Source organism: Pyrgilauda ruficollis, unplaced genomic scaffold, assembly GCF_017590135.1.
Source record: "Pyrgilauda ruficollis isolate IOZ18807 unplaced genomic scaffold, ASM1759013v1 scaffold13, whole genome shotgun sequence".
NCBI lineage: Eukaryota > Metazoa > Chordata > Aves > Passeriformes > Passeridae > Pyrgilauda > Pyrgilauda ruficollis.
In genome coordinates, this window is record NW_024511432.1 from 4,512,571 (window position 1) to 4,538,704 (window position 26,134).

General features: G+C 38.5%; 1 protein-coding gene across 1 annotated transcript in view; it reads right to left on the reverse strand.

Moving 5' to 3' along the window:
* Positions 1-26,134, reverse strand: part of WWOX (WW domain containing oxidoreductase) — a 471,393-nt gene that overhangs the window by 355,666 nt on the left and 89,593 nt on the right. The window contains exons 6-8 of the mRNA XM_041458694.1: positions 21,436-21,524; positions 8,399-8,584; positions 4,515-4,779 (exon numbers count right to left, since the gene is read on the reverse strand). Coding sequence (XP_041314628.1) covers positions 4,515-4,779; positions 8,399-8,584; positions 21,436-21,524 — 540 coding nt within the window. The remainder of the gene's footprint in view (positions 1-4,514; positions 4,780-8,398; positions 8,585-21,435; positions 21,525-26,134) is intronic.

A 26,134-nucleotide genomic window follows, 5' to 3' on the forward strand; every position in this document is an offset into this window, starting at 1 on the left:
GTTTTGTGCAAGGAAGCACACGTTATCAGGGTTCAATAAAATAATTGTCCCTCCCTGGTACTGGAGGTAAGGTCCACAAACCTGCACGTTAAAAAGGAGAGCTGTGGCTTAGCATCACTTGAACATTTACACTTCAGGCATTAATCCATAAACCAGGAGAAGTGCCCATGTGATTTATTCACTCTCTACAAGTGCTAATATCCAGTAGGTGGCTATTTCCCTTTGACGTTCCCATCCTCTTTCACTTCCTGCCCAGGACTCAATCTGAGAACAGAAACTGTCATTTTGATCAAACCTGAACTGTGAGGCTCTTTGCAAAACGAGCTGCCTCTTGCTTTTCAAGAAACCCCAGTGGCTTTTCAGCAGTGTCTTAAGGAAGGAAAGAGAGGCCAAATTCTGTGCTGGAACAGGCTCATACCCACCCTGCCCAGGCTGCTCTTGGGGCTGGACAGGCACAGCTGAGGGCACAGTTTGGCCTGAACTGTGAATTCAGAACTGGAAGCCAACATCAACTCAACACAGCCCACACAGATCTTTGGACAGCAAAAAATGTTTGCTTGGAGAGGGAATTCTACCCCCAGCTCTAAGGGTAATTCCAGCTTCTTCAGCAAAGGACGGGGGAGAAAGCAAAGAGGTGATGAGGCTGCAGGGCCTCTTCTGGGCTTCTATCAAAAGCAAACAGATGTGATCATGAGCTTGCAGTCACTCCTGTAGATGCAGATTGATTTCTTGCCAGAAGAACATTTCTGAGTTGATGTTAGATGTGGAAGGAAATCATGACACGGAATTTAAGTCTAGCTCCTTGCAACTTTGCAGAAGCAAAGCCCGTGAAGCCATTGTAGGCCCTGGGGTTTGCTCCTGCCTGTATGAACACTGCAACACAGGGCTACTGCCTCAAACACCCCTGGGAAAACAGCCCAGTGACAAGAATTCATGGCTTTATATAAAAATTAGACATGCAGAAGACTTTTGGGCCCTTAGAAATATTCCTTCTAATTCTCAACAGCAATAATTCCAATACAAAATCCAGTTCTGGAAAGTTACTGTCTTTGGGGGAGGAGGGAAAAATCAAAGAGCACTTCAAGCATCAGTCTCTTACACAGTAAAAAATTAAGGGCAGAGTTGTCTTACTACTTCTAACTGCTTTCAAAGGTGACAAGTTGAGCTTTTATAAATGTAATTTATATCTCAGCAACAGAACCAATGTTTTAGTCCCAACCATTAAAAGGGGGTAACACATCTGCTAAAACTCCAACACAATGGCTGGCTTTGCACTGCAACAGGAAATGTAACCCAATAGTCTCAGAACTTCCCAAACCCCAGCCATTTCTTAATGTGACAGGATTTGAAAATGCAGCTCACTGAAACATCTGTTAAGCTCTTGCTACTCTAACACATGATATTCTTCCTGCTCTGTTACCTGCCAACAAAAATATTTGGGTCTATGTAAGACTACCACAAGTGTGTGATAATGGCACTCTGCTTATAATTTTATATGCCCTTGTACACTGAAAATCACCTGGGGGTGACACCAGATATCACACTCAGTGTAAGCTTTAAACTTACAATAAATATATTTAACTTCAGGCTTGTATGTAAATAATGACAAATTAGATGGGTTCTGAATGACTAGCATTTATTAAAAAAAAAAAAAAAAACCAAAACATTATTTAAAACCAAAAAAAAAACAACTCAGACAGACTTTTCTCAAGTCAGTTTTTGAAGACAGAGGGAGAGAAGAGAGTAAAAGAGGTAGAAAGAAAAAAACCCAGAACCCTAGAACCCTAGATCAAACCATTTAAATATAAGCATGGCCTACACAGTTACTTTCAGAGCTTCTCTTCCAGTTTGTTTTTTACAGTGGCCACTTGTTTCAATTGGCATTTAATTATCATCTAAGCATCTCCAAATTACTGTGTAACTATTTAGTGGTAAATAAAAAAGAGCCCTGTTGACGTTAGTAGAGTTACTTCAATAATAAAACGGTAATTCATTTGCAAGTATTTCTTTCTACAAAATACTTCTTAATTTCTGTGTAGAAATCCTCGTGGGTTTTACATTTCAATGGGAAAGGAACAAATAGTCTTCATTTTCCATTGCTCTACTTCAAAGTACTTCCTGGATACCACAATTATACAAAAAGGCCCAAAATCAGGTAAGTGCAGGTGCAGTACCTCTGTGTGTGTATGTATATATTTATATATATATTAGACTCCAGAAGCCCAATAGATCAGGACATAGCAAACAGTTTCAAAGTGGCTCCAGAAAGGATTGGCCTCTCCACACACCAAAATGCTGCAGCAGCTGAAGCTACAGCCTCAGAGACCAAAACAGGTCCAGGCATTTCTGTGTGGCTCCTTGTCCAGGGGAGGCTGCCCCACCTCCCCTCTCCCCACACAACTTTGTCTCCAATCTCAGCTCCAGTTTAAAGCAGCTGGAGCTGCTTTAAATGCTGCTGCATCATGCTGCATTGTGCAATGCAGACATCCTGGGAAAGCTCAGGGACGAGCAGCTCACCACCTTGGGACTGCAGCTGTAAAGCTTTGAGATCACTCCCAACATTCTGACCAAAACACTCCTCTGAACCCCAGGGTGACCTGCCACAGAAACACGGAAAGGAAGCCCAGAAAAAGATCCCCAACAAAGTCTATTCCAAGTTGGTAACAGCACAATCCCTAAAAAAGAAGCAGCAGCAGCAAGTCATTTGCTCCCTACAAGCCTTAAAATAGAACCTCTTACACTGATGATGCTGAGAATTTTAGCTCAGCTTGTTTGCATCCCCAGGAAGGGACACTTTTCTGGTTTTACTGGCTGTTGAAACATTGGTAGAGCTCAGGGGAATGTAATTCATATCAGAATATGAGTTGTAAAACTGATGTTTAACTTCAGCCCATATCCTCCACCATGACATTCAAATAACCTCAGAGAACTACAAACATGAAGGACTTAAGTGTTTTGGGTTGGACCAGAGTGCACTCTTATTCAGTGCTGATATCTTTGTCCTGTACTTTGTATTCTCTTATATGTAATATCCATTAATAGACACGATTTTAAAATCTATCAAATCTTTTAAAGAATTCGAAATTAACATCAGTGTTTTATTTGTTTCTTGGAGGATAAGATTCCCTGAGCAACAAACACAAAAGGTTCCCTTTGTGAAAATATGTCAGAGTAAATAAAACTAACAATTCATAAACATCTACAGACTGGATCCTTTTCACGGGATTTTGATAACATTCACTCACACATTCTCAGGGGAACTTAAGAATCTGTTTTACAAACAATCCCTAACACAGCAGAGACATGGTTTTATAGGTCCTGGTCAAAAAACCATGCTGTTGAAAGATATTATTACTTGTCCCAAGGTGCCAGAGCACTCACATATCAATCTTATGGACATAAATAGGCTTTGCATATGTACAGGCTGCAAAATGCAGCCAGAGGTTGGAGGTGTGAGGGCTCTCCTGGCTGACACCTGGTCAACACTGGAGTGTTTATATTTTTGCTCCACAGGTCTTACTGAAGATCCAGTATTTTTCTTTTATGGACACGTAATCAGATTTTTAAACACCCTCTGTTTTCCACACACGTTATCCCAGTATAAATTAAGATACTGCAGGGGTATGGATCTCTTTATTTCCCTGATTCATCAAGCAAACATTCAAGGGAGACTTCCTTCTCCCTGCTCCTCTTTTTGGGAACACCCTTCCTAGTCAGTGAAAAAAAGGAAAGAAACAGTCTATAAGGTTAAAAGAAACCAATTCTCAATGAAGTAAATGTCATTCTCTGCCTAAAAAATACTTTGGACTCCTTATAAATAATTGGCTCAGAGTTTCAAAGGATCAGAGAAACCCCTCCAAGTGCTGGAGGTGCTGCAAACTCTTACATAATAAAGACTCATAACCTTGGTGGTGAAGAACTGCAAAGCCTTTCATTATGTCATGGTTCCAGTCCAAAACCCAATGGAGACAAATGGAAAACACCCATTCTCTTCAGCACTTTGTAAGAATCAAAAAAATTGTTGGGTTGTTGCTTTTTTTAAAATATGAATGAAGGTGCTTTTACCACTGAAAGCACTTTCCCTCAGCCATTAATAATGTCTGTAGTATCTTTTCTAACTAGGGCATCTGTTTACATAAAAAATGCAGTCAACATATTCCACTTAAAAGCCAAAGCAATTTTTTTGATGTTTTATGTATCCTGAGCACAGAAATAACTCTCAACTATCCCACACCTAAGACATAGGATCTACTTAATCACAGTGAAAATCATATATGCAAACAAGGTCATGCACTCCATCTTAGAAGATTCCTTAAGAGAAGATTATCAAAGTAAATCTTAAGTGGTTGAAGAATCCTCTTCTAGAGCACTGTCTTGGCATGATTTCTGCCATTAAAATCAGGGTCATGGTTATAAAAGGCAAGAGGCAGATACATACAACTCGATTTTCACAACTCTTCCGCCCCGATTTGAAAAAACGAAGATGCACAAAATAGTTTAAGTCATTCACTTACCATGGACTTGGTGAAAGGTCGAGCCAAGGTGAACAGCAGAGTGTAGAGCCACCAGTTGCGATGAATGGAGGAGTAAATCATATTTCCAGGATGGACTGAGTTGGATGTCACCCCGTGGGGAGAGAGGCGGCGGTTCAGCTCGTTGGAGAACAGGATATTGCAAAGCTTGGAGCGGTTGTAGGCCAGCATAGCCCAATATTCCTTCTTGGATGGAGAAAGCAGGCTGAAATCCAGCTTTCCAGAGGAGTCTTTAATTTCTGTAAATCTGAGAAACAATAAATATGCCTTAGATACCTTGGAGTTAATTTCACTCTCATTAAGAACAATATAAAATGTAGACAAAAGAGTGGATCCTGGCCAGAACCAACATAAAACAGCACCTTATTTAGCAGCTGAAAGCATCTACTGAAAAGTGCCTGAGAACCAAGGAACAGTCCCACATAATAAGGCAGTAAAATTACTGAATCACTGTAAACAGCAAACAATAAACAAAAACAACTCAGAAAACACCTTGATAGTATAAAGACATTGTATGTAACTTACAAATCACTTTATTTTAAATTAAAAAAAAAAGCACAAAACAGATTTTGCCATATATCCATAAAAACATGATCAGCTTGGAGGAAATAATGTAGAATAAAATAACTATGCACTAAAGCAGAGCAACCCAGCATCTTTTCCCCTTCTTCCCATCCCCTGATCATTTCATCCAGTGCTCACACACTTGCATTTAAGTGTTCAAGTAACTATGGATGAGTCTCACTGCCTCTTAAGCTCTTTTTTAGATTAAAAATTGATGAATATAAAGGGGTTATAACCTTGGTAACTTGCCATCGATAGTCTTATATGTTTAAAAGATAAATGTAAACAAAGCCAAAATGAGCTCTGGCAGAGCATAATGTTTTTAAGTATACCCATGGCATGGCTGAACACAAATCAAAGTAACTAGTTGACGTTTTTTAATTGGGTCTGACAGAGTCATTAAACACCAGCTGTTTGTTATTAAAAAAAAAGGAAAGAAACAAAGTAGTGAATGTTCTAAAGACATTTAGATGAAAAAAAGGAAATTTCCATAAAGCATTTCTCCTCCTAGTTCTTATAATTTCATTTATTAATTTACTGGTATATCTTCATATTAGAAAATAATACTACATTTAGTTACAGATCTATGTTTCATTCAGAGGAGCTACTAAAAATAAAAAGGATTTAGCAAGCTCTTTTTAATACTCAGTTTTCAGAATCAGCTGGGGAGAACAGGGATAAACATAATTATAGTACACACTAGAAAAATGTTTTAAAATATCTTCACTAATTTTGCATCTCATGCCCAGAAATGAAGAGATCAGCTGGAATTTCTACATTCATTCTGTGAGCAGAATTATAATATGCTCAGAGAAAAGCAATACAGTATTTGAACTCAAGAGGAATCCAGGATGTTCTGTGTCTTGCACAATTAGCCCTTCAATTTCAACAACAAAATTTCTCTTTCATAATTTGCAGTTAGATAAAATACATTTCTGAGATTAAGAGGACTATTCTGGGAGGAATTTCCTATATTCATTCCACAAGTAATCACTTATGACACCAAAAATAATCTATAAATACAACTCTGTGTGTTACTACATAAAGGAAACACGGTGGCATATTTTGAGTCCAGTCCTGCAAGTGTGCTTATGTGAGTCAGTCTCAATGAATTCAGGGGAATAAGGGCTGTACAATCAAATTAACAACACAGAAATAAAGACAGAAGGAAAGTCAACCTACTTATTATTCTGATTGTAACATGATGTGCTTAAAGTACCCAAAAGCTTAATTTAAACAGAATTCATTTCTGCTGAGTCCAGAGAAGTAACTAGAAATGAATGAAGAACCAAAGAGGCAAATAAATATTTTGCCTTGGAGCAGTGCAGGATAGCATTTTCTGCAAACATGGGACTTAATTTTTCCCCTAACAGGGGGTCTTGACTCCAGCAAAAAGATCCAGTCAAGGTTTATGGAAGTAATTAGATACCAACACTTCTGTTTTACGACATGGTTTGAGGCTCAGAGTTCTCAAGTAGGTCAGAAAGAACGACCACCTAATAATACCTAACTAACTCCTTACATAAACTTCTTCCCATTAAACAGACTGGGGGGTGGGGAAAGCACAGTTATTTACAATGACCAGTCCAAGTGAAAAGATAAGCTGCAAGACATTACTTGGACTCCTTGAAAAAGGGGAAATTTACTAGCTGTGTTAATTATTTTATTCAAACATAGACTGTTACTTATTTCCTTACGGGCTTCTGTCAGCCTTGGCTGATCTCTCTGACTTAGCAATGACCACTTTCAAAATGTTTTCAAAATCACAGATAAAGATGTCCAGAGATGAGAGCCCTGGTTACACACAGCACTTAATGCAGTGGAAAACAAAGATGTCATTTAAAATACTATCAGAGATACAAACTTACAAGGGGGAACAAGCAGCTGACAATTCAACATAATCTCCCATTAAATAACAGCTCATTTATACATATCCCATTGTGCCCTCCACATCTGGCAAGTGATTGGAGCTGGCAGATTTATTTCTAGAGCTATCTCGCCTGCCCTGCAGTAGCTGCCCTCACTCCTAACAGGACTCTGCTACTTGCTTTCACAAACCTGGTGTGATTTGCAAAGATAAGGATGTCCAGATTTTGTTACCACCTAATTACTAGACATTTCATGTCTTTTAACAGTGGGGAGGATTATTACTGGCATTTTCTATTGCTTCCTTTCATTTCAGCCATCATAAATTTAAAATGGTGAAAGTAAATCTATCTGCAGTGTGTCATTTATACCATAAGCCCCTGTGTTTGGAAGTGATAAAGGTTTCAGCCCGACCCTTGGCTGGTCTCTCTCTACCAGGTCCCTGGGGTTACATTTTATGGAAACATGATTAAAAAAAATAAGCTTCATTCTGGGTCACTAAAACATTTCAGAAATATGAAGACAGGGGAGAAAAAAAAAAAAAAAAAGGCACTCACACACTCTCCCTTGTAGTTTGGTAGAGCTGCTGCACATGACCAAAAGTGAAATAGAAATCAACAGTAATGTTTAAAGCTGGATGTTATAGGCTTAATCCTGCAGTCCTTGAACTAAATCAGTAAGATGTGGTTTGTGCCCAGTAAATTCAGAACTGGGGCATTCATTTTGCACAAGGAACTTTATTTAAATCAAAACCATGTTTGCAGTTATTAACACAAAAACACAATCACATCTGAAATAAGGCAAGCCTCACCAACATCTTTTTTACTAACTGTACTTTTCCTGGCAGTAGAAAATATGAGCATCTAACATTTTAATTAAAAAATTTACCAAAAGAGGCTTAGCCAGATTTGCAATATGTATTAACTACACTACTTCTCATTTTACAATTATACAGCTAATGTCTACATTGAATTCCCTAATTTCTCATTATAAAACAACTGGATTTCATCTAGCAGTTTTTAATTGCATTGTTTCTCCTGCTAAAATATCTGCACATTCTTCTTGCTAAGATGTTGAAGTTGTTGAATGACAAATCAATATAGGTCATGCCATTCAGATTTAATCAATTATTATTCCATCTCCTCACAAAATCAATGAGTGGTCTGAAAGGCGGCGAAAATCTGCATTCACACAAAGAATGATCAAAAAAATATCTACATACTGTTATAAAACTAGAACATGCTTTATCCAGCAACAGAGCCAAATCCAGAAACATCCACAGGCATTAGTAATGCTTCTATTTTTAAAAGATTATTCAAAGGCAAACGCTTGAGACCAAGGACCTTCATTTTCAGAAACTCCTGTGGTTCTGCCCAAATTGTTTCATGCTTTAAGGGTTAAAGATTCCAAGAAAACCAAAGTTAACATTCACCAACCTGTGGGACTCAGAGGAAACCACGACAACCCTGGCAGGAGATGACTGGCGTAGAACATCTTCCAGAAGCTGGACAAGATAGAAATGTCCCAGGTGGTTCACCTGGAAGGTGGACTCCAGGCCATCCTCTGTCAGGGACCAGGGAGCACCAAACACGGCAGCGTTGCAGACCAGGATGTGGAGGGGCCTAAAAAAATCAAAGAGGACAAAGAAATCTCAGTTAATTGAGTGTAATTACACCCCTCTGTGAATAGGGTGTTGGTGTGAGGAATTTGGCTGGCTGGTTTCTGTGGGAAGGAGCTGATTCCAGGTGGTTCCAGCAGCCCCACTCAGGATCCAGCTGAGCCCAACAGTGACACACCCTTGGAGAAAGGGTACAGAATAAAAGGCAAAATACCACTATCACTTGCTCTCCCAGTCTGTCTCCATCTGGAGCATTTAGAAAAGAAATTTTTCCTGGGAGAGGAGCAGCTCCTACCACTTTCTTGTATGGGGTACATGACACCTGCACGATTGGTAGGGGACAAGTGTTTAAGAAATAAAGATACAATGCAAAAGGACATAAGTACACATTTTATACTTCAGTAGCTGATGAAGTATGCTGTTAAAAAATGCTAGACTGAGATGGATAAATAAAAACATTCTCCAGAAGCTGTATTCTTTGGTAGAAAATCTGTACACAATACATATGAGATCCTTCAGACAGAATCCTTCCTCACTGGACTCACCTAACCCAGTTTAAATAGAAATGCCACAATAAAGGAACTTGAAATGAAAGGGTAAGATTCTACAAAACTAAGCTAGAAAAGAACCTAGGCTGGCACATACCTCTCTCATTCAAAAAACAGGTCCAGAAAACTTCAAATTCCTTGAGGTCTCCAGTGTAATCTCAGGATACTGCACCTTGCAGCCTTCCCAACCTCCACAGCAAGATCAAGGACAAACGCCCTTTCTGTTCTTTCTTGTCTTTTTCCAAACCCTTACGAAACACAGCAAAGTCTCTGTTCCTCAGACTTCAGATGGATCTGCATTTGCTAGATTGCATCATCTCTGAGCAAACCTTGGCACTGACAGTGTGTTCTTGTCCTTGAGTCAGAGCCTGATGCAGCAGACCTCAGCAAGCTCTACCTGAGCTGAGAGCCTCAGGTTGGAGAGCCTGCAGCTGGCATCCCTTGCCCTGGTATATTTAATTTGGAAAAGTCACACAAAATAATGACAGCAAAAAATTCCTGCACTAACACTTCTGATGTCCTAACACCAGAATATTAAGATCTGTCACACTTGTTTAGCTTATTCCATCCTATTATGTCTTTACTGCAATCCCCTGAGACAAAATCAACACACAACATAAACTCTCATTCTGAAGGTAATAAATGAAGCACAATTAGGAAAAATAACTGCTTGCCCTCTGTCCTTCTCAAGTGCCTCCTCACAGCCCTACACACACAGACACAGAGTCAGAACCTTTCCCCATATGACTGAAGGACAGGTATACTGCAACTCTGAGCATCTGCAGAAGGAATTCTGGAAAATAATGTGAAACATGAAGCCCCAGGTTGTCAAACAAACCTAAGTAATTATATTCCTTCAGGCATGTTTGAAAGCATCAGATTTTGATAGCTCAGTTTTCAAAAAACCATTTCAGGGGGAATCAAACACACCTTAGCTGAATACTGAAAGAAATGCAGAAGGATGGGCATAAAGAGTAGGCTGTATTTTCTTATTAAAATAAATTTTGTCTTCCAGCCAGATGGGAAGTTACCAGTGTAGTGTGCTTCAATGAGAAGTTAACAATCTATTATCTGTTCCTTTGCCAACTTGGAAAATTTTAACCAAAAGCTCCAGAAGCAGAGTGAAACATCCGTGCACTCTGAGAGCTCAGCGTCTGAAATGCTGGATTTCTGACTTGCCTTTTGGGCAATGACACCCACACACAGAATATCTGTGCACACATACTGCACCCACAAAAGAAACTGAAGATAAACAGGGACTGTCCTTACAAAGGGAAAGTTCTTTCTGTTCAAACCAAATGGCAAAAAAGGCAGCTCTTTGATCTTTGCAGCCTCACTCAACACAGCACAAGCAGGATATTCACTGAGCTGTGCAGGATCATGTTCTTTAGAAGGCAACAGATCTTTTGAGGCACTTTTTATCAAAATTATTTAAACCAGAGTTCATTTTGCCTCTTTTGAGATGCATCTGCCAAGAGGAAAACAAAGCTGCTTGAAGCTTGAGAGGGCATGGAACTTTGGATGATTCATCACCTCTTATGAGACTTTATGAAAAGCTCTAGCAAGAATTAATTTACAGATTTGTACATCTGCTTAGAAAAAAGAAACAAGTTTCTCCAACACAAATGCAATTTTTGGTATAAGAAACTCCTGTATGAGAACTGCAGCACATTAATGCACCAGCAATACCAAAAATACTATCACCATTCCCTCCCAAAAATTATAACACTTTTTAAAAGGTCATCATTCTATTTGATAATTGTAATGTGCACTAGGAAGTAACAAATCACAGACAGAAAGGATTCATATATTCTACCTATCCAAACTGTAAATCCTTCATTATTAGTAATCACACAATAACTACCAGAAGAGAGAGAAATACACACTCTATACCTATCACCTCAATTAATTAAAAAGATTATAGAACTATAAAATGATAAAAATTAGTAATATTTTTTAAATTTTTAGGTCATTTAATTGGATTTTGTAAAAGAAATTAAATTATGCTTCAGTCCATTTTATGAGATTTGTATTTTTCAAAGCCCATTTCTCTTTTTTCTCAAAGTAACAGTACTTCAGATTTAAGAGACTGTAAAATTAACATTATTTACAATATTTTATTATAAACAAATCTGTGAAGAAATAGAAAAATAAATACAAAAACATTTTAAACAGCTAACACAGTGAAAAGTTCATATCAGATCCCCTTTTAGAGCGCCTTTATTTTTAATTAGCACTAGTGGTTTTAAATGCTAAATAAAAATAGATTTTTTTTTTCCTTAGATAACCCCACAGAAAAGAAACCTAGAGGTTTGTATGAATAGACACTGATGTTGTGCTTCATTTCAGCTCAGAAAAAAAACCACCTCTCAGATTTGGATCCACATCCATTAAGCTATCGGTGTCTCTCGTCAGACTGCTAACAAAGGTCCAATTACTGAAAATTGTCATCTAAGTTTGTGTGACCCGGCCATTTGCACACCAGGAACTGAATGAGATTACCTGGGTAACAGGCACTGTGCAGTTATGAATTTCAGCCACAGATGACAGATTCTAATCTCAGTGGTGCACAGCTCTGTGTCACTGAACATATCATTATGCAGGGACAGAAGTTTTTAAGATACGTGACAATTCACACCACACATCTGGCACTGCAGCTTTGCTTTGTGACAGGAGTATTTTCAAGTGATAGCAGAACTATGACCTTGATTTCACAAGTTCATTAAAAACATTGATGCAATCTGCATGAGGCTTCCTCCTGAGCCCAAGGAAAAAAAAAAATCCCCCCTCGGTTTAAAATAGTTTGTAATTCTACATCAAAGGCACAGCTAGGGCCAATGAAGGATGTCAGCAGCAAAGGAAATTTTCCATAGTGTTTACTCTTGGTATCCACATGACCAAGTGCTCCCTCTAACCATGACACCCATGAGGTATTTTTTGGAAACACTACAGCTAGGACCCTGCAGAGTGTTATGAAAATTTACCTCTATGTGTCTTTAAAATGTCTTCAGGCAGTGACTTACCTCCCACCAAGGGAGCTGATGTGGGCTACCAGTGCCATTTAGGTGGGCACTGGGACCTGGTCTGCTCCATTATTTCAGGTAGTCACTGCTTCTTGAGGCTCAGGAACACACTGCTCCAACTGCAGGGCACCCAGCAGTCCCAGAAAACCCTCACCGTGCTGCTAAGTGTGCCTACAACTTAGTGAAAGTTTAAAAGCATGTAGAATCAGCCAGAGCAATCTTAAATGTGAACACCTGAGCTGAAATGCAGCTAATATTCTGTGCACTTCACAAAGCCTGTGATACTTCACTAACCTTTGCACTGGGGAAGTCATTCAGCTCTCACATGCTGTGCACAATTCACCATTACAAGCAACTAAGCAATCCAACTCCTCTGCACTATTTGAAAATACAGCAAGTGAATACATTAGAGAGATACAGAAATTAAATTGTTGCTATAAATCAGTTAGTTATGAAATTTAATAATCAATTTGTTAGCACCTGATGTAAAACTGTGATCTGTCAGCAGCCTCCCAAGCTGGCTGTGTGCAGCAGTAGATATTTCCAAGGGAATTAATTACTGATGATTTGCAAAGGTAAGAATAATATTTTTCAACAAATGTAGCCGGTGCACTAGGAGGTTAAACAAACACCACCAAAATGTCAACAGAGTTCTTGGCTTTGGTGTTCTCCCATTTCAAACGCAATGAAATAGTTAACCAGAGAGTATGCACAGGGAATACTTTCAAATCTTCCCATGAAGCAGAATGTCACACCATCTGGGGCACTTCTCAAGCGATTTGAAAAGTTCACACTGTTTGGAATTACACAGAAATTCAACAGAAAAGGCCTCACCATATCCCCAAAGTCCCATAAGCAACTGTAGACCTCTGTCACGGCCAGTAAAGAAGGCAGAGCTGTGACTTCTCTTCCACAAAGAAGCAAAGTCACAGCCCACCAAACTTTTCCACCTCATAACCCTGAACACCCAGGCTGCTTTGTCTGAACGTTAGAAAGTTGTGCTTCTTTCCATGAGGGAATGCCTAGACACACAGGGAATATCCAACAGGCAAGGGAAGCTTATGGCTCTCCAGAAAATGGGTGAATTAAACAACCATCTCCAGAAATCCCCCTCAGTTTTACAAACAGTACTGACAGGAAACCAAGCAACAAGAAAATCACTAATTCAGGGTTCAGACAGCAGCAGGAAAACTCAGACACATGTATAATCTAACACTGACTAACACAAAAATATTTAAATGTTTACTGGTTCAATGTAAAAGAAAGAAGAAAGCACTGCTTAACTCAATAAATTTCAGAAACAAAATGCTTAATGTCTAACTTCCCCTTTTTCTAAAAAACACTGGCTAAAAGGTCAGCAAAAATACCCTTATTGCCAACTGCCAGCTGACAGAAATGTGGATCCTTGTCAGACAGGCTTCATTTTAAGGCAAGCCTCTAACACAGGACTTAGAGCCCTGATGGATGACCTCAAGCTAGAAGCAAGGAAAATTCTCTGCAATTCATCCTACTGGATTTCTTTCCAGGATTTGACACTGTTGATCAGCAAATACTTTTGCCCCACTTCTAAGGGATTAATGGGAGTGGACTGAAACTGTTCTGGTTCTTTCTTCATAACACATCCATGGGAATTACCATGAGCAGCTGCTCCTGTGCCTTCCTAATACATCATCTGCATGGTGCCACAGAGGTCAACCATCCCTCAATCATTACTCATTGCCTCTCTAGAAGCTTCAGTGTACAGTTTCATAAATGTTTGGAGAAGGAACAGAGAGGTCTCAACTGATTTAGAACTAAACAGAAAACATCCATTAGTCATGGTTTTCCCTTTATTATTTTTTCTTACATATGCAGTGAGGGGACAAAATAACCCCACATCGTCCTGCACCTTCAGAAATTAATAAGAGACAACAGCAATGAAAATATCCAGAATTTGGTCATTTTCATCCAGCAGCCCACGTAAGGACACTTGCTGCCCCAAAGTGCATCTTGTTCAAACTCTGACAGAAAATCATTATTTACACACATTCACATGTAGTCACAAAAAAGGACAAGCCAGACCTAAAGAAATATTCATTTTTGTAATAACTATGGAATTACTTTTTTTCTGCATGTACTTCTAAATATACAAATTTTGTTTGCACACAATAAGGAACTTTTAGAAAAAGAAAACTACAACTCACAAAAAAAAAGGTCTATTACTACTTTTATTACATATTTGTAATATTTTCACTTGAAAACAGCTAAACCCTTGGAAAATGTTTTTGGGACCATGGTGGATCATTCAAAGAATAAAACACCTCAAGGATTTTGAGCATTTCACTTGCCAATGACTCTTCCCTGTTTCGCCCAGAGATTATAGAGCTGCAACAGAATTCACACACAGCCCTACAGCAGCTGTGTGCTGCCATTCAGACCTGAAAGATTCCATGCTGTGATGGAAATTAATGTACTTTGACATCCTCTGGGATTTTGGGGAACAGCTAATAAAGAAATACAACCTTCTCAGTCTATTACACAAATTTTTGGATTCTAAGATCTGTGGCCATTCTCAGGCCTGCAGTGAGGCTTCCCTACCCAAGTTGCAGAAGACTCTGCCTTCTGTGTTTTAATTATCTCCCCTGGAAAGCATTTAACTAAATAGACTAAATATATTTTAATGTATATGCAATTAAATACTCTGGCCTTATAATTCAGAATTTTTAGAAGGCAACATCAATTAAATGCACAGAGCTACTCAAAACTCATTAATCCATAATGCTCAAAGATCCTTGGTATATTTGTGACAGCATATGTTTTAATCAGTTATTAATCATATTAATCATACATATTTTACTTATTTAGATGCTCAAAGCAGCTTTCACAGCTGGTGCATCTTGTGGAATTCTTTTAGGAAAACAGAGCCCCAAGCCATCTTAGACTCACCCTGGATTTAGGCACAGACATGGCTGGAAATGGGCACCAGAACAACCAGGGAGCAGAAAGGCCCTGGAGGGTTTCCAAGGTTTCTTCATTAGGGCAGAGTGAAGTGAGTGCAAAGTGTCCAAAGACAAGTGGCAGGTTTGGAAATTTTGGACAGCACAGTTGTAGTCATAAAGCCATATAACAAACACCAAACAAAACCTTTTTGTTAATAATGTGTAAAAACACTTCATAATTTTTTGTAGATGCAGCTGTGTGTAAAGTGATGGTGAAGTAATATGGACTTTACTTAGAACAAAAAAATTTAACATTCTGAGGCAAAAGGTATTTCCACGATAGAGCAGATGAAAGGAAAGGTGATCTGATGAAAACATCAGGATCTCTGCCTCCAGGAAAAGGGGGAAGAACATAAGATTCTGAGAATTTTAATTTTTCATTTATAAAGTACTGGAAATAGTTTTTGGATCCACATGACTTGACACATGCTACCACAAAGGAGTAATTGTGTACAAGATCTTAAAAACAGAAGAAGAAAAAGAAAAACTATTTATGCAGAAAACCAATCCCTAGGCTTTAATAAGGCACAGCATTACCACAAAGAGGAAAAAAATTTTACCCTAATATTATTATGTACGTTTCAAATGTAGTCAGCCTTTGATCTTATTTAAATTTAAGATATGTGCTGTCTGCAACAATAACTTCTGAACTATGCAAGTTTCTTAATTCAATGAGGGTATTTTTTGATATGTCAAATTGCACAATATTGTCCAGAAATTTGTGCATTGGTGGCACTGCCAGGATGCCAACCATACTCTAAGCTGAGAAAACAAATGTAAAATCTCGACTGTCACCATTTTTAATTCACAGAAAGTAATTCTATTAATGGCAAAGTGTGAACAGAGTTGTACAGTGACATAAAATATGTTCAGGTTTGGAAAGATAATAAGCAGTAGCAACAATCATGTCTGATAGAGATACATGGACTACACAATCATTAAACATGTTGGCATAATGGCATCACTAATAATTCATCTGAATCATATATTCATTTTTTCCAGACATTTTAAGTTATATTTGTAACAACTTGCTAAGCAGATCCCATTTTTACATATGTATTCTCAGGTATGCATAGAATTTAACACACAATATCTATGATTTAATTGTCATTCAATTGGAATTAAAAAAAAACAACACCTGCAATATGTCAGTTATAATATGGAAATGCAGAAAAATCATATTCTGGATTGACTTTTCATCAGGCTCCGAAATCTTAATTGCACCTGCAAGGTTTCAGCACACTTCTGCCTGCAGCATGAAAAATGAATGCAGCTACAGAATTTGGGGCCTCAGCTAAGGAAGCCAGCTGAAAACCTGGCCCACTCCATTTTGGGTCTGGTTAGGAAAATAAGAAGAGACTAAACTTCCAAATGGAGAGCCATAATTCATAACTGCTGTCTTCTCCATATTTCTACACACATCATTAGTGAACAAACTGTTAGCATATGCCAATTCTTACCACAAAATAAAAATCTTGTTTTAAAGTATAGGAAAGTAACTGCAGTGAAGATCTACATCTGGAAGTCCTGCATAATTGTGAATTGCTCCTAACAATTCAGAAAATTCTAAGTAGTAGCTATTGGCAAACATTATTTCATGTCTTTCAAGTAATTCAAGATTTTTCAGGATTACTTCAGCTTTTTTCTCTCAAACATTGAGAACATTAAATTAAAGCCTTACTGTTTGGCAGAAGATAACTTTAATTCAAACCAAGTGGCACCATGCACCACTGAAAAGTACAAATGCACATAAAATTTCATCTATAACTTTACTGCTCACTGCTGCCTGCTGTTTTGATCATGGAAGTGCTCTTTTGATGAGGTCTGGGCCAATGCCAGGACACCATGGCTGTAAATATTGGCAACAGGTCCTGTCCTGGGAGTTTTAGAACTGAAACATCAGTGCTGTCCCCCAGTTAAAGTATGCAGGTTTCAGCCCAGTATGGGATGATCAATCTGAGAAATAGAAACCAAGGTGCCACGTCCACAAGTCTCCACTCCTACACAAACACCAATTCCACAGACCCAGACCAACCAACACTGCCCCTGACTGAATTCCAATGCTGTGTTCTGTACAATCACAGCAGAGTTGTCATTTTGTCTGTAAGGGGGATTAATACCAACAATAATTCCTCACATCATGCCCACTCAATGATAGCAGATTCAACTCAGTGTTTCTTAGTTCCAAAACACTAATATGAAAGATTGGTTGCTCTGCCTCTGCCAGCTGCACAAAAATCAGCTCATGCCAAATCCATCTTAGCCCAGAACATTATTATAAACAGATCATTTATTTGACTTTCCATAACAGAGACATTCAATGAACTGCCTGAGCTGGAAACCAGCAGAGGGGAAAGACTTGATACATGTAAAAGAAGCAACTTGAACAAGTCCAGCCATTTAGGTGCACTGAGATCTCTTTTCCCATTCTCATCCTAACGTTAGCACTGTCTTGACAAGGAAGGAAGATGGAGCTCATTCACTCCTGGTGGAAATATCCAGTGGGGAATGTCTCTGCAGAAAACAAAGCAGAAATACTGAATACTAAAAGACAGATGGCTTTCTTGGATTTTTTTTTTTTCCTAGAAATTCTTGAGGACTATTTTTTTTATTGGACATTCATTTTATGTGTTAGTCACACTGTGTTCAGGTTGTGCTACAATGCTAGATTAAACATTAAACAGCAATATCCAATATTGTTTTATTCTGTCTTCTCCCAAAGTTGACTTTGGGAGATCCAGCTAATTTAGATTTTTACTTTATTTTGCCCACTGAATCCTTCTAACTGTGAGATCAGAAAGTCTGAGTGCTGCAATCACAGAACTGCAGGATCTAAAATAATCAGCAAAACCCTTCTGCATGGATAAAAAGTCTGAGAAAGAGAAACAGCTGTATCAACTCAAGAGTATAGATAATGCAAACAAAAAAAACCCCTCTTTTTTTCTGAGAGGAGGAAGGATTTTCTAGAATATATTTATAGGAATATGGCATAATTTACCTGTGTTTATATATTCAGAGCTCAGATTTTATCTGTGGACAAGTCTGCAACACCTAACAAATCCATGTAGGAATAAAAGATTTCTACCAAATCTCAGAAGTATGATAATTTATAGATGAATCATCTGACTTTTACTTTCAAACAGGGAAGGCTTCTTAGCCTTGGCCTTTAAAGTACTATTCCAATTCAAATTATATATTTCTTTTCACAGTAACTCTTTCCTCCTGTTTATTATTTATGCTTTTCTCAAGGCTCCCTCTGTTGCATCATTTGTTTTCTGTATGCAACCAGCCCTGTTAAATTCCTGCTGAGCAGAGGATGACATTTCTTCATTCTTCACGTGGTTTCCACAATCTCTCAGATTCCCAAGCACATTCAAGAAGGTTTTTTTTTTCTCTACAACTTATTTGATTAAGGCAAGAGATTCACAGTTTCAGCAATTTCCCCTCTGCTCTCTGCAATACAAACACTCCCAGCTTCCCCAGCTGCAAAGGTTTCAACTCAATCAAATTTAGGGATCCTTTTTGTGAAGTTGTTCCTTTTTAAGTTTCCTCATCTAGGAGCAGATCTGTTCTTCAAGACTATTTTCCAGTTGCTATCAACTAGGCAAAAACAGGGTCCCAGGCTGTGATGTCACTATGAGAACAACCGTACATCTGCTGACAAAAAAAAGCACCTAGAGCCACAAAGTGTGTCAGTAAACCAGAATTTCAGAAGGCATGCCTATTTATTATCTATTTTAGAAATTTTCACTTAGTAGGTCACGTGTCATCAAGACCAACAGGTTCTGGAAAATACCAGTGTCCCAGAAACCAACAGAGCACTGAGAAACTAAACAGAGAATATCACTTCTGGCACAGAGGAATTTAAGATGTTCACTAATGAATACTAAAGGCCTCTTTACATTAAATGCTGTGAGAAATAAAATAGAGGTCTTTATTAAAATGTGTGTGCTCATGCAAAATTTCTCCTTGACATTTTAGAAGTATTGTCGTTTCTCCCAGAAACCAAGATCTAGACAGCTCAAATGATAGTTTCATTTGGGACAAAAAAATAAAAAAAAAATTAAAAGACCCACTTTATTTGCTTTTCCTACCTGCTTTATTGTTGAGAAATCTGTAAGGGAAAGAAAAACCTCTTCTCTTAAGGTATTTCCTACACTTATTAACAGGAGTGACAGGTCCCTCATGGGAAAGGGGGGGACTCCAGCACAATGTGCTTCTCCTACAGGATACTTCAGAAATTTTGGCTGCCAACTGACAAGACTGGCCCAAGCATAAAGAACAAGGCTCAGTCTGTCACAGGAGCCTGTAAGATTCCTTCCAGTTGCTCATAAAGCCACAGGTGCAGAGGAATCCCCAACGTGACCAAAGCCTCTGGACACTGCAGCAAAGCCAACGAGTGAGGAGACAGACAAAGGTCACCAGTGCTCACCAGGGCTGGAAAACTCATCAGCCACCACTGCAGCAAGAAGATGCCTCTGCCACATAACTGCTTTTCCAAACTTACCCAGACATAGTGGAATCACAAAAAAAATCAGAGGCCAGCAAGACCTGGTAGGTCTCCCAGTGCACCCTCCTGCCAGTGCAGATGGCTGTAAGGTGACTCTCCTGTATCTGCACAGATAAAAGATGCAGTGCTGCAGGCAGTGTGTGGGGTCTGGTTTCCATCCAGCCCCAGACTTTAAACAAAATACAACTGGAAATTCATTTTGGTCAAAACCCCACAAGTTTCACAACAGATACAGAACGTAGACTTCCACATAATGCTTGGATGAGTCCTGCCAGACACAGGCACATCTGAGCACACAGTTAAGACAGAAAGGCCTGAAGGCAAGGCAGAGACTTTGAGTGCTGCCTATTACTAAATTATTTTCCAAATAAAATCAGAGTGAAACATCAGTAAAGCCTGTCCATCACTGACAGTGTAGCTTAACAGACCTACACTGGTAGAATGGGGTATGCCAACGAAAACAAAACAGGTTTTACTCATTCTACATCTTCTCATTTCCTAAGTTCTCTGGGAGAAATTGATTTAAACTGTTCACTTCCAAGGATTTATAAACATGCATACCTAATGGACTAGCTAGGACAACCATGGTATGAGCTACAACACACAAATCAGGATAAGAGCTCCATTTGGAAGAAGGGTGGTTTTGACTTTCCACTGCACCACACATTTAAAGAAATGCAGCATATTAAAAGCATGAAGATTCTAAATTAAAACACTTACTGCTCTCACACCACAAAACCAAGTTTGCAGTAAAGCAGCAATACTGCAAGGATTTGTCTTTCAAGAAATTTTAATATATGAAGATGACACGATAAGAAAATATTGATACTAAGGATTTTGGCAGTAAAGAAATTCTGTTAGAAGTCAGTTTTGACAATTCTTTGAAACTAAAAGACCTGTAAGTGCTAAAATGTCATCTGTCTATTCATGTGAGATTTAGCTTTGGCAGTGTTTCAAAAGTGAAAAAAACACTCTTTGTTATATATTTTCTCTAGGACAATGTATTTTCAAAGCTAAGAGGTCATATTCTCTGGAGAAGAACAGTAAGATGCATATCAGTTACAGAAATACTTGCAGAAAATAGCTAAGTTTGAATACTCACAACAATCAACGGGTCAAACTGTGGATAAAAGCACAAAGTGTGGAATTTATTGTCAAGACTTGGAACTTAAAAGCTTTCAAATAATTTCTTCAATTCAGACATTCATTGCTTTGTTCAAGCTAAATTAAACAAACCACTTGGAATCTAACCTGGTTATCTCCATATAAATTTGTCCATTGTTAAGTGATGTCATTATCACAACCTCTCCCCTTTTTTTTTCTTTTTTTGTTGTGGACTATTCTACATACAGGTCTGGAAAATGGAGCTGTCTGGCTCACAGGGCTGTATTTTTTTAAGCTTTAAAAAGGAAAAGGAGAGAGAGAAGGTTAGAAAACAAAGTAAGACAAGCAGTGTACTAATTGTTCATCCCTGACCTCTTCCAAACCACTGCCAAACTGTTAACAGTTGCCTGAACTGTCTTTATGCAATTCAGCTTTGGTCTTTTTCAACAGCCACAGGGTAAAAAAAAGCCCTTTAAAAGTGGGGCTACACATCAAATAATAGGAGAGCTGTAATATTTTTTGTGTGAAAACAAATGATCTTCAATTTACATTGAAAAGAATTCCTGTGAAAAGATTATTCACTCACTGCAGTTGGTGATCCATCCAACTATGGTGATCCTGCCAACTGTGCTCAGCTGATAAAGACATTAAAATAACAAGAAATTATTACATCTAATTTTCTGAGTACTTACAGATTCTTGGATTTGAATGCTTCAGCAAAGTGCTGCACACTCTGAAGAGAAGCAAGGTCTAAGGTCATTGCCTCTACCTTGGCTTTATGCTGGAACAAGAGAAAATATAAAAAAGGATAAATAACAGCAAGTTCAGTTCACAGTATCACGTTACAGTAAATGTGTTATGAAACTTGTCTGATTCCCTTGTTTAACATTATAACCCCAGAGTGAATACAAATCATCAAAAGGGATAGACAAGCACAACATTTAGTGCCAAAAGTAGCATTTGTGATTTGGTGATTCTGCTGAAAACATACACTATGTAATGCACAGCTTTATATAATGCAATGAATGGACTCAAGGCAGTGTTAAGGTTAATAGGTATCTTTTTGCTTTGATTTTGACAGTGAAACTTATGTAACTCATGGAATAAAATGTAGAGTAAGTGCTATTCTCAATACATGCTATTTTTTGAAACCATACCAGTAGGGGAAAAAACCCAGTAAATACTCTATAAAAAATCTAACTTGAGATTGGCACATATTAATTTTTAAAAATCTATTTTTCATACTAGGTGATATAAAGGACAGTATAAAATGACTACAGAAAATAACAGGTCAGTTTACACAGTGCTTTATACAGTAAGAGTTTACCAGGACATATCATAAATGCACTTTCCTGTCAGAGTGGGGAGGCTCTGGCACAGGTTGCCCAGAGACCCTGTCAGAGTGGGGAGCCTCTGGCACAGGTTGCCCAGAGAAGTTGGGGACTCCCCATCCCTGGAAGGGTCCAAGGCCAGGCTGGATGTGGCTGGGAGCAACCTTGGATAGTGGAAGGTGCCCCTGCTCATGGCAGGGGGTTGGAACAAGATGGGCTTTAAGGCCCAACCCAAACCATTCTGTGATTCTGTGTCTTCCAAAGAAATTCTGTATACACCTAAAACCAGCTTTTCACCTAGGAGAGGACCCACTATCCCAAAACACAATTTTCAGCTTTAAGATCCCTGTTTCCAGGTATTTTCAAACTAAATCTCAGAACAAAATGAACCAAAAGATGTGTCCCTATTTTCATCACAACACTAAAGTCATCACAGAACCAAGCAGCTGGTGGTTGCACCAGGGATCTGCTGGGATTACCAGGTTACACCACGAGCAGTGCTGGAGGAATGAAAGGACAGCAGCACACAAGTCAGCACAGAAGGAAGCCAGGAAGAGGCTCCCATTGTCTCCCAGGCTCAAGTGATCCATCTGATTTCCCCATTTCATTACACCTGGCACTTTTCTCCCTACATCTGTTTTCTATTTTGCTAGTACCCATTCTGCCTGCTACAGCTACCTTACAGGTTTGGTTTAAACAGAATATCATCACTCCAATTCCTCTTGTCCCATTCCAGCCAGACTTATCAGGACAGCAAAATAAATACAACTAAAATTTCAACAGGTTCAGTCTCCATAGGAAGCGTCAATTGCTGGAGTTGGAAAATGCTAAACCAAGCTTTGCTACAGAGAGTTTTTTACCCCCACAAGATGCAAATCATTCTGGAATTCATTTTGCCCCACTGGGTAAATATTTTCTTCTGTTTGATGGTCAGAGACTTGAGAAAGATGATGCTGCCTTGCATTATGCAAGAGAACTGCAGAACAATTTCTCTTCTCTGCAGTTCAAAGCTGTTTACTCACTACAGAAGTCATGTGCATAGTTGGGTTTACTTTGCCTCTGCTTTCCTCAGTTGAAACATTCTCCCATCTCTCCCAAGGGTAAAAGGACAAGAATGATACAAATACAGGGACATAGGGAGGTCAAAAAACATAATAATCAAGTAGTTCAACAGACTAGACCACAAGCTGCCAGCCACTGTCCTCTTGGGGACAAGGATTCAAGTCCACACAACATCACTCAGGTAATGCTTTTCCTCTTGGTGTCACACATTAGGCTTCTGCTGCTGAGTACCAAGAACAGAAAAGGTGTCTGCACTTCAAGTCCAGAAGTAAAAAAGAAAGTATGAAGCCTTCAAAATACTTTCTGAAATAGAAGGTAAGAAGACTCAGATTGGCTTGATTTGGGGATTAATATATTGAAAACATAAAAATCAGAAATTTAAAAATCATAATATTTTGTTGAACTTTTTCCCTGCTTTTGCTGTTTAAAACCTTGATGGTTGCAGCCAGTGTCTCCTTCACATACACAGAAGGCACATACTGAGCACAGACAAATACATTAACTCTGTTTTCCTCACAGGAAAAACTGGAGCATGGGACATCCAAAGCACTCAGAACCTGACACCTCCGCTTCTGAAGGCACTCAAGAAGCCAGGTGTGAGTGTTTTCTCCAAGCATAACTGGGGAAGAAATCAGTTTAATGGACCATGAGTTTAGGCAAGTTCCCCAACTTTTGTATTTCAGATTCTCCCCTCAACTGAGAATTCAGCACCTCTCACCCCAGAGAGGTTTTCTGTAGACCACCAATTCCTACTGCAGTTTGAGACTGTGAAATGCTAAACCTTTAGTATCAATTCTTTTTTATTCAAATTTTCCCACTGTTACTTATATCACAATACCTCTTTTTAAAAAACCTATGACTAAAGGTACATACTTGCAAGGTATGTTCTTAATAATGTAAGAATATCTCCATAAATGACAAGTAAAAGGTTTTATGTTTGTTTTCTTACAGTAGCTCAGAATTACCTCTGTTATAATGTTTTCTCTCTTTCTCTAGAAGCCTAGGTGTCACATATTGTGATATGTATACAAGAGCATAGAGGGTTTTAATAAAAAATAAAACTAAAAATCATTTTTGCTAAAAGGCATCTTAACTGTAATTGTTCTCTGCAGTCAGAACTGATTGGTAATGGTATGCTGCAAATCCTGATCTAATGTGTCATAATTGTATTATGCTGATGTCTCTCACTACTTCACATGTTTTCAGTACTGAATTATGCCTCATTTTATGTCGTGAAACCTTAAATGAGACTTGCCACCTTCCCAAATACAGGAGGCAGTCTTTAAACTGCCATCACCAAATCAATACACTAAGGCAGGAAACTCCAGAATTTTCAAAATTAAATTGACAAAAAGTATTAATGTTCCCTCTACTACTTTATTTTCAATTACATCATTTAAGGAGAAAGTAGATACTGAAATGAGTGTAGAATAATTTAAAGAGCTCTCTTCTAAACCACAGGCTCCTAACTACGTGGTGCCTTTGAAAAGCTGTGCAAAATGAACTGCTGTCCTTGCTGCAGATACCCAGCACAAAAGTCCCACCTGCACCCAAAACCCCTTCAGGACTAGAGCCAGACCAGCTCTGCAAAGGAGAACACACACAAGGGGACAGCACACTTCTGCTGTCCGCTGAACCTGAGAAATCCAGGTCAGCCAGAGCCAGCTGAGAGGTTCGAGTTTGGGATGGGGTATTTGTATTTCATGAAGCCCAACAAGCAGCTCAAGGCTGACAACGTCCAGGCATCAGCGTGGTGCCTTTGAAGAAACAGCCAAAGGCAAATCAATCTCCAGTTCCAAATAAGTCCTCTTCTAAAGCCAACACAATAACACTTTGAAAAGTCCAAAGAAAAAAAAATTTGTCTTGCATTTCATGTTTCACACTCAGTTCTAAAAGCCTTTCATCAATATTTCCAGGTAAGTTTCATTACTCTATACAGCCCCAGAAAACAGCTTATTCGGTTTTGTATGTAAGCTGCTCCCTATTGGAGAAAAAATATTAAAAATGCTTAAGTGCAATTGGCTCTACTTTGCACTCATGCTAGAAAAATGCTTATTGAGCCAGAAAGTAACACAAAAGTGAAAACCCCCAGAAAGCCAGCTATTTCACTATATGCAATGCATTCACTTTACAGCCTAAAAATTGTTTAAAAATGAACACTGCATGGTAGAGTAGTTTGGCAGTAAACATGATTGTGCATTTGTGTCTTGGTATTGAAGAAGGAGCCTTTTTTCATAGTGAATTTTTCATTCAAATGTAAGTGATGATTTACGTTAAATATAGGTAAAGCATAGCTACATTTTCCTGAAGGATTGCAAGGAAGTGAAGAGCAGTACAATAAGTTGAAGCATAAAAGCTTTCTCTGTCATAATATTTATTATAATGGCATATAAAATAGCTGAAATAAATAATAGATGACTAAAAGTAAATTCATATGATAAAGAATCTTTCAGCAGACACCATTACTTCTGACTGCTCCAGTTTCATACAGAGTTGAAGAGTCTTAATAAATATGCTGTAGCCTCTGTATCTTATGTAAGTACAAGTCATTTTGTGAGGGCCTACTTAAAATGTACCAGAGTGGACACTACACAATTTACTGGATAATTTTACTCTCAGAAAATAGTGTGTGTACATCTTCAATGTTTAAAAGTCCTTAACTCAAAACTGAATACTTGGCACAATAACAGGAATATCTGACTTTGAGGAACTGAAAGTACAATCAATTGGTAAAAAGTGGTTTAATTTAATACAGAAAAATCTTCATGACAACGTCTTGGAGTGCAGATAGTTCTGACAGGCTGTCTGAGAAAGAAAATCTTGGGTGAAAAAAAAAGCATTTTACATCAAAGCTGATGAAAAAATCTGTGGAATTATCTGAAAATAGGTAAACAAATAACAAAATCTCAGCATATGACAAGCCATGCCCACATAAACTCATATTTTCACATTGAGGATGGAGCAGGGGATGTTTTAGAAGCACATCTGACAATTTGAC